At 45.0% G+C, this 17,147-nt stretch overlaps 1 protein-coding gene across 5 annotated transcripts; it reads right to left on the reverse strand.

The window, feature by feature from the left end:
• Window positions 1-493: 493 nt before the first annotated feature.
• On the reverse strand, window positions 494-16,986 carry ANGEL1 (angel homolog 1). Of its 5 annotated transcripts, none has more exons than XM_015865104.2 (10): window positions 16,870-16,986; window positions 12,902-13,501; window positions 12,171-12,397; window positions 11,470-11,539; window positions 10,231-10,664; window positions 9,446-9,572; window positions 8,544-8,654; window positions 7,761-7,830; window positions 7,184-7,347; window positions 494-6,376 (listed from the first exon to the last, which is right to left on the reverse strand). In XM_015865104.2, exons 2-10 carry the CDS (start codon window positions 13,266-13,268, stop codon window positions 6,216-6,218), a joined length of 1,731 nt encoding a protein of 576 aa, XP_015720590.1. In that variant the 5' UTR covers window positions 13,269-13,501; window positions 16,870-16,986; the 3' UTR covers window positions 494-6,215. The 5 variants fall into 5 exon arrangements, with proteins under 5 accessions (XP_015720590.1, XP_015720591.1, XP_015720592.1 ...); XM_015865105.2 differs by lacking the exon at window positions 16,870-16,986 and adding an exon at window positions 14,878-15,005; XM_015865106.1 differs by lacking the exon at window positions 16,870-16,986 and adding an exon at window positions 14,696-14,827 and having other exon boundaries at window positions 13,439-13,501.
• Between the last annotated feature and the right edge of the window lie 161 nt (window positions 16,987-17,147).

Below are 17,147 nucleotides of genomic sequence, written 5' to 3' on the forward strand. Positions count from 1 at the left end.
GATTTAAACTGCCCCTTTGTCAGTTGAGAACATCACACAACCCTGAGTGATGGTATCAGACAAATTAAATACAGATGTCCCACATTTTTGCAACATCATGGAAAAAAGACAAAGAGGGACCTTCGTCCTTCATCAAGCATCTGAAGGGTAAGTATGTTTGTACATAAAGGCAGCTACCAGACAGTAAGAAGTTTTTCTGTGGCTGTGTGGCAAAGGCTAAAATTTGTATTTTCTTCCTCAGCTGCCATCTGCAAGGGTGAAAGTTAGCGGATGAGGCAGGACAAATTTCAGTTTTGAGTCAATATTGGAAGAGTTAACACAAGCCTCTGCTTGCTCTATTTTACTCTTCAGCATATGATCAAGCTTCCCTTCCTGGCCAGAAAAGCAATTCTCTTTGAGCAGTGTAGTTTAGTGGCCTTCCAGACTAATGACCTCACCAGGGCTTCTCAGACAAATTCTGGGTTAATAAAGGACAGTCAGCTGCGACATTCAGTGCATTTCCCCAGCACGTGGGATCCAACTTTATTCAGGCTATCATCTTTCAGGCATAACATACCCCTTCTCTAGGGAAATGAGTAATAAGGATGTATGCAAGCAAGCTTACAGCATATGCAACTGCAGAAGAAAGCAATAAACATCCCCTACCCTGTCACTCCTAAGTATGGCACATGCAGTAGTCCCTCTTTGCTAAGTTAATTATACAAATAACACAATTTCTCTCTCAAGGGGAAGTAGTTGCATAGTACCATCATATGACTTTACGGTCTGTGTCCAAGCCCAGGAGATGACAGACTTCAGCCACAGCAGAAAGGTTCTTTCTCCATGCTCTGTTACTGATCTTTACACGTTTAATAATAGCAAAAAATTATTAAGCATTGCAACTTCTATAAACCTCAACTTCACGTGTTTGTAAGACTTTCTGCTAACACTTTTATCAGGCTATTTCCCTGATAAGAGAGTTCCTGCAATTCTAGGTTTTAAAATCAGAGATTACCCTACTTGGACATCAGTGAAAAACCTTTGTTGGGAAAAGCAGTTAAAAGCACTAATTAAAAATAATAAAACAGCACCACCAAAAAGCACTGCCAGCTACTAGTGAGAAGCCCAAGACTGCAAATTCAAGGATCTCACATGCACAGAAGCATGCAGAAATCCATGAGAAACCAGAAATAAGCCCAGAAGAACCATATGTACAGGGACTGCAGGATTATGGAAAGGCATATGACATACTTTGGCTAGCAGGCCATTAGAAGCTTCAATTAATTTAGTTAAGTTGGATTTCCTGATTTGTATTTTCATTTTGGCAGCAATAAACTCTTGACACCTACAGTGAGGTTTTGTTTTGTTTTGTTTTGGTGGTGGTGGTTGCGGGCTGCATCCAGTTTCCAGTTCAGGAGCAGCTCTTGAAAGCGTTCAGTACATGAATATACTTAAGACTGCTGGAGAAGGCAGCAGACTATCAGACTTACTGCTGACTTAAAAGAAAAACAAGGCTTGATGCTAAGTCTTTTTTTGTGTGTAAAAGGAAAGACTGGATGGAACAAACGCATCTTTGGTTCTGGTGCATGCCAACTTCTAGTTCAGTTTTTTTTGCTCATTGCCACCTCAGCACCTTAAAAGTTGCTGTGTTTGTCTAACTACAGTTAGGAAAAATTTTCCGGCTCCACTATACGGCATTCCTATTCCCTTAGAGCACAAGAATGTGCAGATAGATATGAAGTAAACAAATAAAGAGGAAAGACTTCCCAGACTAGAAACTTCTTTTCAGTGGAAAGTGGCAGAAAGCTCAACTTAGCAGAAGTCAAGCTCATACAATTGACTAAAGCAAAGAACTTGAAGAATGCCGGCTGTTCAGTCAGGTACCTGTTATTGTTATAGCAGGCGAGTTCTCTATAGAAAGAAACTCAGGATCAGGCTTCAATACATCATGCAGTACTTTCAATGGCAGCGATCGTCCACCTTTTTGCATCTCAGTGACAGAGCTATGAAAAACACTACAATCCAAGCAGCTGCAGTCAGGCACAGAGGTGGTCCAGCAATTCAATTAACTTGCACAATAGGAAGCCTAATGGAAGTATCAGTATTTGGATGAACACTGGCTATCTGCAAAGTCCTAACAGTACATACAGCAAACATTCATTAGTAAGATGGTAAAGACTGAGAGGAGAAATTGCACTCTAGCAGAGCCCTGATCTGCAAAGTGCTAACTAAGAGCATCACTCAAAATCAGGAGGAGCATAAAGCAGCCTTGATCTGTCCTTAAAAGAGCATCTCTGAGATGCTCATCTTTTCTCAGGTCCTCTAAGAGACTTTAAAGGAGAGGGACGAAGGCCCTCTATTTTCTCGTGCCTTACGAGGCATACAGGGCTGCATACAGGGCACTAACGGTAAATCTTGAACTTTCTGTTTTTATTTAACAAGAGTTACTCTGATCTAAGTGTTGGTTTCAGAGCTCCCACTCCTCCCACTGAACTTTTCAGATAAGGGATGAGGAAGCCATTTACAGCTTGACACTATTAAAATACTGAGTATTTAATTTAACTTAGCCCTAAATAATTCTCCCATAGCTTCTAAGTGAAAAAAATACCGCTGAAAAAAAATAAACATCAGTAACTTTAAAAGATAACTGGATCTTACATCCAGTGTCATGGGAAAACAGCTGTTGTAAAGATACCTCACAAGAAAAAGACACAGGAAAATAAGACCTCAAGCAGCAGCCAAGGCTCACTTTCCGACAAAAACACAGAAATTAGAGAAATTACACTGTTTGTTACTCCTCCTATCCCATATATTTTGGAAGAACTGATTACAAAGGGCATCTTCCCAAAGTGATAAACTTCAGACCGAGAAAGAGAAGGAAGTCCAATTTCTATCTAAATGGCATAATTAAATACAGCCTCGCAGCTGTGGTGCAGTCTAAGCTGTTGTTAAAACTGTGTTTGCCTCTACAGCTGCACGTTCCTGCAGCTTAGGACATAACAGGATATTTACACACACTGCCAGTTCTCTCTGGCATCCCTTTCCATAAGTACCAACCTCCCTGAGCTCTACACCACTACCACGAAGATGACATAGGTTGTCTACTTCCTTCTTCTGGCTGTAGCAGATATTCCTTTTCCCCCTCCATCACTATTTACAGGCTTCTCTGTATCAGAAAACTATGCAAATGACAACTAGTTACACATTTCAGTCAAAAAACAGTGTTAAGAGCTACATCTGGAACCTTAATTCTGCTTGCAATCACAAGTTGCTGATTACCAGTCTCTTATTATATCACTATGTGATATTCTCAAAGCATCAGAGAATGCACTGTTTTCCCCTAGTTGCTGTGTTAGTGGCAGGGACTATTTCCATCTATCCCATCTACAAACTTTGCCTACAGCCTCCAACATCAAGAGGCGTTCAAAGGTTTCCAGATCCATTTGATGTTAACTCTGAATTGCTCTAGAACTGGACTTTTTCTTTCCTGAAACAGGCCAAGTCTGTAGTAGTCTATACCAGAGCTTAAGGAACAGTGCTCAAAACAACCACAGCAATCAACTATTAGAGCTGCATTTCTGAAACAGTTTAATCTATGAATGCCCAAGAAAATGTGTGAGCCGAGGCTATGTGAGCTGCAGGATGCTGGGATCCTTCCGAGAGAAGCAGAAGATTTGTGGGCATCGTCCAGGGGTTTCTAAGCACTTGATTCCATATCCACAGTGTTTAGCAAATTAAGTATTCCAAGTCTGTACCATACAATTTCACATATACTGAAAAACAAAGTGTTAGGTTGACCTGTGAAACAGATTCTCCAGCAAAACAGCTGGAACTTAAAACCTCCCTGAGAGATGTGTTCATGCAAGTTTCCCAAAAGAAAAGTCAAGTCTTTGGCTTAAATGAAATAGAAGAAGTATATGTGATGTTGAAGCTCAGCTACATCACAGAAGTTGCAATAATGCTTGGACAAGCAGCTTACCTGACAGGGAACTGTGCACAGCTTGTGGGTCTGAGTGGAAAGTGGCAAAGGGTCAGGAAGATATTGACCCACACATACACACACACACACCATCATTAACTGCCTGGGCCAGCAGCTGCAACCAAAGCAAACAGTCACAGTGTTAAGTAACAGTCCTACATGTCACAGTGTTTTTTGTTTTGCTTTTGGTTGGTTGCTTTTAATCATTCAATGTCTCAAGTTTTCCTTTACAAGGTTACCAGCTGGTGGGAGTTACCTGTAACCAGACAGCTATCTGGCAACCTACAGAAAGCCTGGCAGAAAAATAAAGCTCTCAGTTGCACGGATTTCTGTTTTCTCTCCCCCTTGTACAAATAAAACCAATTACAAAATCAGAGTTAGATACTTGAAGAAATTAGAGCAACTCTGAGAAAAAACATGTGCAGAAATACACAGCTCTGCATCCCTCCCCCATTACATACCAGAACAATTACCTTTGAAATTTAGGGTGAACAAAGCTGCAGACTTCTTTACCTGCACATTCCTGCTCACTTACGTAGACTCTTTACATGTATTATCCAAGCGAGGGTAGCAAAAGTCATCCACACATCACCAGGCAAATACAACACCACACAGCAGGGGCAAGAAGGGGATGCACAGTTCTTAACAATTGTATGGGGTCAGAACAGAGCGCACAACCCATATCTTTTGTACAGTGCACAGAAATAAGCTGTACAAGATCAACAGTATTTGCTTCCTTGGAAAGAGGGAGACGGTTCCCAAAACCATTTTGCAAGATAAACTCTGATGCCAAACTGACCTCTGGGATGTGAGGAAGTGATGAGAGACAACAGCTGGACACACCTTTCCCCCCTCTTTATCCTTCATCACTACTATCCTGGGTAGCTAATCCACATTTGCCTCTTTCACATCCCAGCCAGCAAAGCCTTGTTGAACAACTCCTCTAAGGGTTCAGCTGCCGGGAGCACGAGGTGCTGCAGTTACTTTGCATTTTTCATGAAATTAGAAAAAATTTATTTTTCAATAAAGAAAGTAACATTTAAAATACGTAAATCCCCCAGTAGAACACAGAAAGAGCAAATGATATTTCAAGTCTTTTTATACCCTCTCAAAAATCCTGAGGCAGGACAAGATTTCTGTGCCTTGTTTGTGAACAGAAGGTTAGAAATGTTTGTCCAATATTGCTTTCCTCTCTCATAGCAAAACCGAGCACCAAAGATGAGGGTAATCAAGGCAATGTGCCTCAGGGCCGGGTACAGTTTTGGGGGTATTTTTGTACTGTATAAGCTGAGAAAACTAAGTGGACAACAAGAGACTGACAATCCTGCCTCCAAGGAAACAGCCTTCCCCTCCCTCCCATCATCTGTAAAGGGACAAGAGCCAGTCCTATGTGTCCTACCTACCTAAGCATGGCTAGCTCCAGAGAGCCCATAACCTGGCCCAGCAGGCTGCTACCAGTTGGCTCTTTGTCCCCTGAGAAGTAAAACGGAATTGAGAAGACACAGAGGAAGGGTAGGGGCATTCAGAATACCTTCAACTGTCACATTTGACGTTTCTGCTTCCTCTAACACACTTCCAATTTTTATCTCTCTTTTAAGAGCCTCCAGAGATACAGGCTCTGGGGTTGTCGTGCCTTACCAGACAATTTTCTTCACATAACATTCAGTGGGATGATCTTGTTGAAAATACTCAAGTACACAAGCTCTTCTGCCAGCAACACAGCCCCTACCATTATTAAGAAAAACCTATTTCTAAACACCAGATCCACTCTCAAAAGCAACACCACATTCTTAAAGACCATGCTTCATAAACTATCATTCAGAATTAAAAGAGACATTGTTTTGTTGTGAAAGAATATTGGTGTACATATGCCCTGCTGCTTGGTAGCCAGAAGCAGACAGCAATCCATCTGTATTTCCCAGGTCCTTGAAGATCTTACCAAGGGACAAACATAGGAGTAAGGTTGGTTCCTGCAGCACTCTAAATTAAGCTGTTGAACAAGGATCCCTTTAGGAGATGATAACGCTTGAACACAACTGTGTGGAAACACAGGTTTGCAGAGACCCACAAAATACCAACAGAAAGGGCTCCAACTGACTCATCCCTATTTTTTTGTGAGGGCACGAGGGCAGAAAGGGACTCTTTGGGCACATCAAATAAAAGAGTTCTCTTGCAAGCTGGTTGTAAATCCAGAGTCTCAAACTGCTATATTCAGAATATATTTTCTTTAGGCAAAGGGGAACCAACACTAACCCTCTCAGAGGCTGGAGATCTCCAAGCCAAAGCTAGCCAGCAGGCAGAGATGATCAGATGAACAAAACGGATTTGGTAAGCCATTTGCCAGCAACAGGACATCTTCAGAGAGAAGGGAAAGGCGGCCAAGCAGCTTTAGGACTCCATCTCGGTACAGCCTGCGACCTGACAAAGTAGAAGGAAACAGCAGTTGTAGACTGATGCTGCAGGTTAACTCTACAGACTCGCAAAAAGGATGCCTATCAGTGGTTTCCAATACTCTCCCTGATGAAGAAAAACAACCTGCACAAAAACTGCATGCACAGAGAGCATCCTATAATGCAGTTCAATGGTTTCATATGCTTGCAGGCACAAAAAATCCAGTACATGCTAAATTCACCAGGTAGTTGTTTACAGTGGAATGAAAGGAACTTCCCATAAGTCCTAAAGACAGTTTCAAATTCCCCATTGAGCAGGAATTAATTTTATTCATTCCTAACCTCCTCCCCAAAGCTGATCCTGACATGATCCAAAACCAGTTCCAAGGCAATTCTTGGATGCATTTACACGCAGTCTTCCATCAACCTAACTCCCATTTCAGGTAGTAGAGAGATACTGTCATTTTATCAAGAGTCACCTCCAAAGGAGGATGTGTGGTCTCAGTCAGACCTGAAGTCCAAGCCTTGAACTAAGGACTGCTTACTACCAGGAGCATAAATAGTTAAACAAAGGAAGAATGCATTCTGCTCTGGCTTCCTTGGAAGTCTACATGAATCTTGGCTGAGCAGCTTCAATTTTTCCACAAGAAAGACAAACACTGTCTTCTCAAGATATCTGATATCTATTACTTTGTGCATCACCTCAGTCAAAGTTACACCCTGTAGATCTACCCCAGATTAACAGAATGCTCTGTCCAGCACAGAGCTAAACTATGTTACACCTCATAGGCCTCTTCCCACACCACAGGGACAACCCCTGCACTGACACACTCACCCCCTCTGTCTCCATGCATCACAGGCTCTGCTGAGTAGAAGATATAATCAACAGTGGCGCCGATCCCCATGGGCATGGTTGTGACCTCCGGACGTCCCCTCTGTGGCAGGAAATGGTTGTAGACAGAGGTCAGGTTGAGGCCGTGCTGGATAATGCCTGCAGATCTGCAAGTGAACAGCCAGAATTTACCAAGAAAGGAAATAGAATAATGCAGCGTTCAGTGTTGCAGTCACAGCTGAAGTTGTAAGTTTCCATGCTGATGTCACGTGTGCAGTTGGAAGTTCCCTTACTGATGCAACCCACCAAACTATTTCTGAGTTTGCAAACATGTACACAGAAAGATAGTCGGAATTACTTAGCACACTTGCACATAGCAGACCATGAGCTTACCTCGTATCCAATACCCAGTCCTGTCTATGCCTTTCATTCTTGACCTCATCAACCCAATTCTACCAGAATATCACCTAGTTGCTCAGATCTGGGTGGACCCTCACAATTATTTCAGTCTTTATTTCAAGCTGATTTTCAAAGCTGCAGAAAGTTAAACATCAGTGCCACAGAAGGTGCATCAAATTACCTTGGGATGAACGTCTGGAGATCAGGGTCATTCACTGGAGCAGTGTGCTTGGGCCAGTATGGAGGGGGGTCTGCAAAGGAGTAGAAAAGATTCCAGACAGATGTACACAGATACTGGAACAGGCTGCTTGTTCCAAGTCTGAAAAACTTCTCCTGAGACAAAAGTAAGTCCTTTTGCCCACAGAGAACAGATAGCTTCCAGCCAAAGCCATGTCAAAGAAAAACATTCAAAGGAAACCCCAGCTAAGACTAACAGGAGCATTCTGAGAGCACTATAGCCATATTCTGTCCAAATAAGGACATGTCTTTAAAGTATTTTATACTATCAAAGCCCAGGCTAGTTCAACCTATACTCTTGCAGAAAGTTCATTTGCCTTAGCCTACAGCTTATACAAAGGGTATAACTTTAAAAAGGCAGAATAGAAACGGAGAGATTAGAACCAGTTATGGAACAAAGCATGGGGTGAGGTACTGTCTACTGGGTATCAGCATCCAGAGACATCAATGTCGCAGCCATCGTGATGTTATGATCTTAAGGTTTGTTCTCCTGCAACAATAATCTTAAATCGGCCTTCAGAAGAGTCTGAAACCCAGCATGCCTCAAGAAACACTGTCAGTGCTGCAGTAAGACTATGCTCTGATCTCTCATGGAATCCATTAATAATCACACAGCCACAGAAAGCTATCCTTCTGACTTCCCTTTTTGTACGAGGTATTACCTCCAACAGTTTTTCATCACTATACAGCTGGGAGAGTCGTGAGCTCAAAAACTACCCCTTAATACCTGGTTTAGCATCTGTCACACCTTCCAAGAAGACCAGCTCTGGTGGTCGTTCACAGGCAACATCACAAAACTGGAACTGGAGCAGGAAGTCCCGGCTGTACTTACGTCGGCCTGCAGACAGAAATACAATTTAAGACGATAAAACATCTGTAGCAAAGTCACATTTACAGCAAGTCTAATACCAAGAACCCTTACACCATGAGAACAGGAATCACTTAATGACCTAAACACAGCAGGAACTGTGCTCTGTTCTATTCCTTTAGCCAATGCATCCATCATGGTCAGTGCCTGATGAGACAAATTAAGAACGTTCCCGCTGAAGCACTGTAAGTGTAAGAGATTTTTAAGCAGATCAGTGTGCTCCCAACATAAGGAAACTCAAGTCTGCCTAAAAAGAAAGAACAGCGCTGCAAATCAGTTTGAATACAAATTTTATGTTCAGACTTCCAACAAAAACTATTTAGTGTGCCTCCTTTTTTAGAATCTGCTTTAGAAACAGTAAAGGACAATTACTGTTTTAAAGTGGCCCCCTGGCACTTTCTAATACTGGTATTCAATCACTACCCAAAATTGCTCTTACAAACACCTGCAGTTGAAAGCTATGGATACCAAACACTGTTTATAACTGCACAAGAGCTTAAGTCTGGGAATATAAAAGCTGTGTAGAGCAATGGTTACCTGGAATTCTCTGCTGCTGGCTAGAGAAATATGACTGCAGATACTGGGCTACAGGATTCCAGAAAAACTGAATTTAATTCAAATACCAAGGAAAAGGATATAAGCATAGAATTTGTTGCTGACTGCATCATATGACGCATGCATTGGCTACTCTGGGAGACAGCAAGGTCTACAGACTCTGAATCCATAGCAAGCTCATACGCTCAGTGCACACTAGAGCTCACCCTTTTTCTTTGGCTGGCACACAGAAACATATTGGCAATTGTCTGTTACACCCAGTGAGCTCGGCCACAGCGGGGACAGCAGTTTCCGACAATGCAGCTGTTGGGAAAGGTCTTCCTGACCAGACACCTGCAAGGAGGCAAGAATCAGGAGAGGAAAATGTTAGCAACACACAGCAGAACTTCTGCATGATATAGACAGTGTATGTATACACACTCACCAAGAACAAAACAGGAAAGTGCCCACACAGTGGCAGTGCAGTGGGACACGGATTCAATTAACTAGAAGTCACCATACCAAACATACTTTGTGGACATATGTTATTGAATTGATAATTTTGCTCGAAAGCCGAAGACATAAATAAGCATGGATATAAACTAATAGGTAGCCACTTGAAGAGCCCAGCATAGGTAACCATTTCATGGGCAAAACTGGTTTCATATCAAACACCTACAAAAATTTCAGGTTGCCTTGGTGGAGTTCTGCTCCCCTACACTTCCAGTCACCCAGCAACAAAAACTCCACAACAAGGGAAAACCAGGATGTGGAATGAAGTAACTGTTATCACTGGTCTGGCTCAAAAGAAACAAAAAAAAAGCAGTGTTGGAAGCAACGTGTACACATTTGTCTGCTTCTTTCCTCAGCACTGCTGGAGGCACTGGGGATGAGTCCTGAATAATTAAGTTTAATACTGCGACTTTTTATTTTAAGAGGAAGAATACAGCCATGCTTTTATCAGCAGCAAGCAGTAAAGAGCCACCCAAGCCCAGTCCTGCCCGGCACCTACCTTCCAGGCTGGCAATCCCTGGTAGAAAAGTTCACCATTCCGGATGAATGTGTAAAGCGGAGAGTCAGGTACAGAGTTCAGGTCGCCACACAAGATGACAGGATAGTACTGACCTTCAGCAGTTTTTGCAATCTTGTCAATCTCTGCTAGGAGCAAGGCCATCTGCGCAAGTTTGATATCTCCCCGACGGGGATTGAACAACACGTGTGTGTTGGCGATGCACAAAGGACTGACTGCCTTCAGATCAAGACCCTCTGGGAGCAGGGGCTGCAGCAGAAGCACCAAACCCACATTATCCCGATTGAGGACATCTAGGCCAGGCCGGAAATACTCGATGGGGCTGACGGTGATCAGCTGGAATCTGCTTTGCTTATAGCACACTGCGCAGCCATCAGTCTTCCTCCCAGTCCTCCGTTTATAGAAGCAAGCAAAGCCTGAAGAGAAACCATCACTCATTAAAAAGCTACTGGCTGCTACCTCAGGATCTCTTTCCATTCAAGTTCAGCAAGTAAGTATAGTAGACTTGTAGAAGTCTGCTATGCTAACAGTAGCCAGTAGCATACTAACAGTACCCTGTACAGAAGGATTACTTATCCAACCCCTATGCATTCCTATTGTGTTAATTTTCAGCCTGCTTTCTATAACAGATCTAGGCTCTAAAGAAAAAAAGTATATATATAAAATCAGTCATCATCTGCCAGTAAGCAACCCTACTTGTAAAGCACTGGTTGCTTAGTAACATAACACTTTACATCCCTTATCAGCATTCCTTAAGGCCTCAGCTCCCTCTAGCAATAAGCAGTGCTGGGGCACATAAGACTCACTGCTTGGGAAGCATGGACTCCAACCTTTCTTCCTTCAGGTGCAATGCTTTCTACCATACAGTTACGCCTAGTTATATACAGTTACTCTTAATAATTCTAACATACAGTTGTAATGCTCTGGGTGCAGCATTATACTCAATTCTGTCTCAGTAATCACTGCCTATAATTCATAACCATGTCTTTTCTCTGTTCTAGAAGGACAGGGAGAGATTTATTACTCTGATCTCTCAAACTGAAAAGTCAGTTGCAAACGAAAGGGTAAAAGTCTAGGCAGGTGGTTCAGAAGTAAGGCCAGCAGCTCAAATAAAAAGGAAGAAAAGTTCTTTCAAGACTGAATGCTTTAAAGACATTAAGTGGGAAGCACTGGTCAGCCAGTACCATGAGCTGGAAATACAGAGATAAAAGCAGGACATACCCATCTTCGCGAGCGTTGGTTCTAGCTGCTCCCTGTAATGGTTGTCTTGCACCTCCTGCAGACACAGAACCTGGAAGGAAGTCAGAGACCTCACTCGCTCCTACAGTATTTGCCAGTTACCTTGTTTCAGGGAAGGAAGGAAGTGCAAAAGTATACTCGCATACTAACCCTGCAACAGAAAGGCCATGATTGCAATTCTGTCCTGTAATTCCCATCTAGAGAGTGATAACTTTCTGGGTCACATTAGTTTATCACTCAGTCATTCAGCGATGAGGCAAAAGTTCCTTCAACACGCAAAGACAGCTCAAAGAATAGAGAAAGTTCTGAAGTCCTCTCTTATGTGAGCCCCATCTCCTGTGCTGCCATATAAACCTTCCCCCAAGAAACATATGTCATGGTTTTGTAATTTTCACTCTTCTTCCTCCACATCAGCTGTTTATGAAGTTAACCTGTTAGCAAAGTATTGCTACATGCTACAAGAACACACTCAAGACAAAATAGGCAGCAAAACAAAAATGCACACACAAGGCCTCATAGCCTCAGAGGAATCAGCACTCAGCCAGCAAGTAGGCAGCATCTTCCTACTGCTTTCCTCAACCTTAAAAAAAGGAAGGGAAAAAACCTGCTGCAATGCAATTAGATCAAACAAAACATTCAAATTCTGGTGATAGTAACGTGTACGGTGCTTAAGTCATACTTACATCAGGGTCCCAATGCTGGATCTCCTGCAAAATATTTGGAAGGCGGTAGTCCCAGTTCAGGATGTCTGGATGACAGTGCAGGTAAAGACCATGGCCCTGTTCCACCAGGTCCTGGGCAAGGATGTTGTAAGACATGACACGAAATTCAAAGAGAGGATTTTTTTTTGAGCCCAGTTCTAGCTCACAAGGCTGGACAGTAAGATCCTCCCAGTCTCTCCATAAAATCTCTATAAATAAGAGAAAAAAAGAAGAAAAAAAACAAACAAAGCTGAATTACACCATTCTGGATATCTTCCATATTTTTTTTGTTCCTCTGGGATGCAGAATATCAGCATCATTCCCTAAGCTCAGGTAATTGAGCCTCTAACCTAACTCTTCTACTCTGGGTTTCGGATGCTTTATTTGGATTCCTTTGGTTCATTGACACTGACAATGAGATAACAGAAGACCAGAGTTCAGCATACAGAAAAACTCAACAAGCTTTTGGGTGCTTTCTATACTATTCAGGCACAGCTTCTGGGAAGTAATGTATCAATATCCTGACAGCCTATTAGCAGACGCTTCCAGCTGTGATCAGCCAGTCCTAGGCAAAACCTCACTTCATAGCTTTTGCTAGCAGATCTCATCAATTCTGTATGGCCCAGACCTACTCCCCTTAACCTGAAACAAAAACCTAACCAGGTTCTATACAGCAAATTCCTAACGCAAGATCCAGAGCTGTTGCCACTGACCATGGTAGGGTATTTCTGCCGGGAGAGGACAAAACTGCACAGCATCCTGAGCAGGCCAGGCAGGGGGCTCTGTTGGCACCATCTCTGTGCCACCCGCTAAACTCCATGCCAACACCGCTGGGTCTTCATTCAGCCCTTCTACACTGATAGCGGCACAGCCGGCTATCTGGTGATCCACCTGTGGCACCAGAGCTGCCCAAGGTGTGCTGCCTACTACCGCCACTGTGTCCTCTGTTGGTATTTTTTCCAGTTTAGTCACTGCGTGATCTTGCGGCTCTGAAGAAGTCAAGGCACATAGCTCCGTGAGCTGCTGACTGGCACACCACACGACTTCTGGAGCTGAATTCAGGTCGCTAAGGCTACTCATCAATAGCTCTGAACCTTCTAACCAGGCGCTGGTGGATGTAGCCGATACGTTTCCCACTACTGGAGCACTGTCACTGGCTGATGAACTCCCCGCTCCTTCCTCCAGCCACTGCTGGAGCAGGGCTTCTTGCTCTTCTTGGACCAACTCTCCTCTAGTTGCAGCAAAGATACCTTCTATCTGGGTGGACGTGCTCTTCGCCAGAAGCACATTCTTTTGACAGGTAAAGAGAGCATCTGCCATTAAAAACAAAACAAAACATAAAACAGATGACAATGCTTTCCCATTCACCTTTGTTTTTTTCTCCAATGAATTTGCTGTATATAAGCACTCAGTGTAGCAATGCAAACAGATGACTTCTCTGATGAAAAACAAAGTTCCAATCTGAGAAACTTCCCCTGCCTCTTAATGTTAGCCAGCAGTCCATAGGTAGCTCTTAGTCAGTCACTGCAACTGTACAGCACAATGCCTTTACCAACTCAAGTAAGCGCAATTCTAACTCAGGCCACACTAGAGCCAATCAGCCAAGTATTGATCTTTAGCTACAAACCCTACACAGATACCAGTCCCCACCACTAAGCAGAGATTTCTGTTGTGTACAAATACCCTTTTTTCTGCTGTACCCCTGCAACACTCTCTCAGAGCAGTAACAGACAGGGGTCAGCAATATCCCCGTAGGCCTGCACTGCTGGTATCTTCTGTGTCAAAGCTTTTTGCGTGCGTCAGAAATGGAGCACTGAGACCCACAAGCCCCCTCTGTACATTTGCAACAAAGCTCACGTTTGTCACAAATACCAGCACAGTACTTCTTCTGCACATCGTTACAAACGTGGCTATCACAGAAGCTTATAAGGCAAGAGCTGAATGTCCATGGAACCAGCCTGCAGCAGCGGCTGCCACAGACGTAAGAACTGGTTCAGGCAGGACGGCTGTACAGAGCACGGCACCAGGGCCTGTGAAGCCACAGCTGGACTGGGGAAACCAGGTGAAACCTGCACAGACTCAACAGAAGGTGCTTAAGGGCTGCCAGGCCTCAGAGCTGGCCGTCTCCAAAGGTCTCTGACAGACCCGCAGAGCGGCTCCGAGGCAGCACGCTCAAGAACCTCCAAGAGGATCGGGACCTGCCTCCAAACCCAACCGCACGGAGCTGCACACGAGCGAGCGTAAAAGGCCCCGCTACCCCAGAGAGCGACTCCGGGCAGCTCAGGGCCCCTCCCCTGCACCCAGGGCGGCAGAGCTGGGGAAGGACCCGTCAGGGCCTCCCCCACGAGGAGCGGAGGCCGCGGAGGCCCGGCCCGGTCCTAAGGCGGCGCCTGAGAGGAGGCAACGCCGCCTTGTCCGGGGCGCAGCGCAGCGCAGGGAAGGCCGGGCCCCGCGCGCCCCCCCGGCTGTTTTCCGGCCCCGCCGCCGCCCGCCCTGGGCCGGGTTACCTCGCAGGGCCCGGAGAAGCCGTACCGCCGGCAGCAGCACGTAGCACAGCACGGTGCCGATCATAGCGCGCGGCGCGGCCCGACCTCCTCCGGCGGCTCGGCCCCAGCAAGGCGACGCGCCGGCCCGGCCCCGCCTCAGCAACGGGCTGAGGCCCGAGCTCCGGCTCCGCGCAGCCACTCACCGCGCCGCCGCCGTCACCTCGCCCGGCCGATCTCGGGCTCGGGCCTCGCTGCGCGCCCAGCCGGGACGAGCCGGGCAGGTCGGGGCAGGCGTGTGGGATGGCCCCGCGGCCGGGGTGGGGCTGACACCGGGGCCGGGCTCCCGCGGGGCCGGGTGACGGCGCTGACGCCGGGCGGCCCGGCTGGGTTCGCAGTATGGGATGAGGGCTTTCAAATGGAAGTTGGCGGTCTGTTCTCCAAAAGCATACAGAAGTTGTAATCCCCTGGAAAAGCACCACATAAAGCCCCTTCTGGTCCCAGGCGGTTCGTAATTACAGTTCACTACAGGTCTTACAAACCTGTAACCACATTAGTCAACACCTTGCAGAGAACAGGCACGCTGTTCCAACGCCTCGTTGGAAGCACCAGCACAGGAACACGCTCCTTCTGTGGTAGTGTGAAGCTGAGGCCTGTCATGCTGAAACCAGACGGTTCCAGGGAAAAAGCCCTGTCTGAGCTACGTTTGTAATAGTTGGTTTTATTCCACATTTGGCTGCGTGCAACATCCAAAGGCAAACATCAAACTGAGCGTCACTGCAGCTCTATGCACCAAATACATACTTCTAATGTATCATAGTAATGTACAGAATTGTCAAATCTAACTGAACTGAACTGCGATGTCTGTTAAAATCACCCTTGTCATCTGGTAGGGAGCATTGTGATCCTATATCCGTACTGGTTATTGCCTCTCACTTATTAGAGGCTGGTTTCAGCTTCAAGTTAAAAGCTTCTCATATTTTCAGAGTAACGCTTTGTGCCAGCCCAGGTGTCTCCCCTCCTGCTTAGGAAAGACACCCAGCACGCCTCTGGAGGGTGAGCTCAGTAACCCTCTTCCAAACTGCCTTAAAGATGGGCTCTTGCATTTAGGTCAATGAGATCCACGCTGTCCCTGCCTCTGCACCAACCAGTGTAATCCCTGTGCCAAAACTGCAGACACGTCTGTCAAAGTAAAGCAGTGGTCTGCAGTCCCCTATATCCCTCTGCAGCAGGCAAACCACCATTGGTGTCTGCCTAAAATAAAGGATGTTCTCCAGAGGAAGGTTCTGTGACAGCTAGGGCTAGCGGCCAGGGAGTTTAAAACAAAGCTGTTCTTTGAGAGTTCAACGAGTATCTTCAGGCCTGGCCCACACCAGGCTAAGTTATCAGGATAAGTGGATTGGAATAGAGAAGAATGTTGGCCAGAACCACAGACAAGCAAGGATCTGGACTGTCACTGTTGTTTGCCCTATGCTAGAGAAAAATATTTACAAACTTTGGCAACAGAATCAAAGCTGGCAGAGGTCTGCTTTGGGGTCAAACCTTTCACTGGTTCACGCACCATATTTTGTTTTATAGCCAAATGTAACCCTGCTGTGGCCTCTAATGACTGGACTAGCTGGGAGGTTTATGTAGAACCTATGGGGGGTAAATAATAATTACTATATGTATATGTTTATATATCACCAACATTATATATCACCAACAGCTGCCTCTGATGTTATAAGCCAACATAATAGAATAGGAGGCATTATTTTCAGAGTAGCCTTCATACATAGTGTAGTTTAAATAACTTCAAAGATTTCCAAATGTATGCATCAGTTCTGCTCAGCCTCCATCAGAAATCCTCTTGTGTTACAGCTTTGGTTTTAGCCCCTTAGGAAAGGTTATGGAGTCCTCAGCATAAATAGCATAAAATAATAAGCGTCGAGCCAAATCTGGCACCACCATTACTTGGCCAGACAAATGAATACTTGATTTGAGGCCCCACTAAATGCTGGTATGTTCACAAACCACGTATTATTGTGGAACACACGGGCAAATAGGCAGTGGAAAAGTTTGAGTCTGTTGAAGACTAATAAAGCTGATGCACTCATTTCTTTCTCAGCCCCTTTCTGACTGTAAATGTTGCAGTCTGCCTTTCTCATACAAAGCTGTACAACCTGCGGGACCAACCCAGAAGGAAGGAGAACACTCACCAGAGATCTGGCATCACCTCTTGATATTCCTGGGGGTTCTCACAGCCAGAACATCATCTGATCCTGTCCCTGGGTGCTGACACCATTGGAGACCAAACAGGTCTGGTTTCCTAAGAAACCTGGAATGTGGAGGTTGGGCATGGAAGTGAGGTCACAGAAGGGCTGAGTAGACAGAACGGAGGGATAAGGTTGCTGAGGACTATACAGGGTTATCCTAACATCCAGCCAGCCCCTACAAACACAAAACAGGGTTCTCCTGTTTTCAAGCAGTATATATC

This window comes from Coturnix japonica, chromosome 5 (genome assembly GCF_001577835.2).
Source record: "Coturnix japonica isolate 7356 chromosome 5, Coturnix japonica 2.1, whole genome shotgun sequence".
Lineage (NCBI taxonomy): Eukaryota > Metazoa > Chordata > Aves > Galliformes > Phasianidae > Coturnix > Coturnix japonica.

What these genes read in the sequence shown, in the direction of transcription:
- ANGEL1 (XM_015865103.1), bottom strand. Translation starts at nt 14,759, where the DNA reads ATGATCGGCACCGTGCTGTGCTACGTGCTGCTGCCGGCGGTACGGCTT. An exon ending in GGCAGAAATACCCTACCATG is followed by an intron (nt 12,398 to 12,901) that starts GTCAGTGGCAAC and finishes TCTTATTTATAG; the next exon opens with AGATTTTATGGAGAGACTGG. An exon ending in TCCAGCATTGGGACCCTGAT is followed by an intron (nt 11,540 to 12,170) that starts GTAAGTATGACT and finishes ACTTCCTTCCAG; the next exon opens with GTTCTGTGTCTGCAGGAGGT.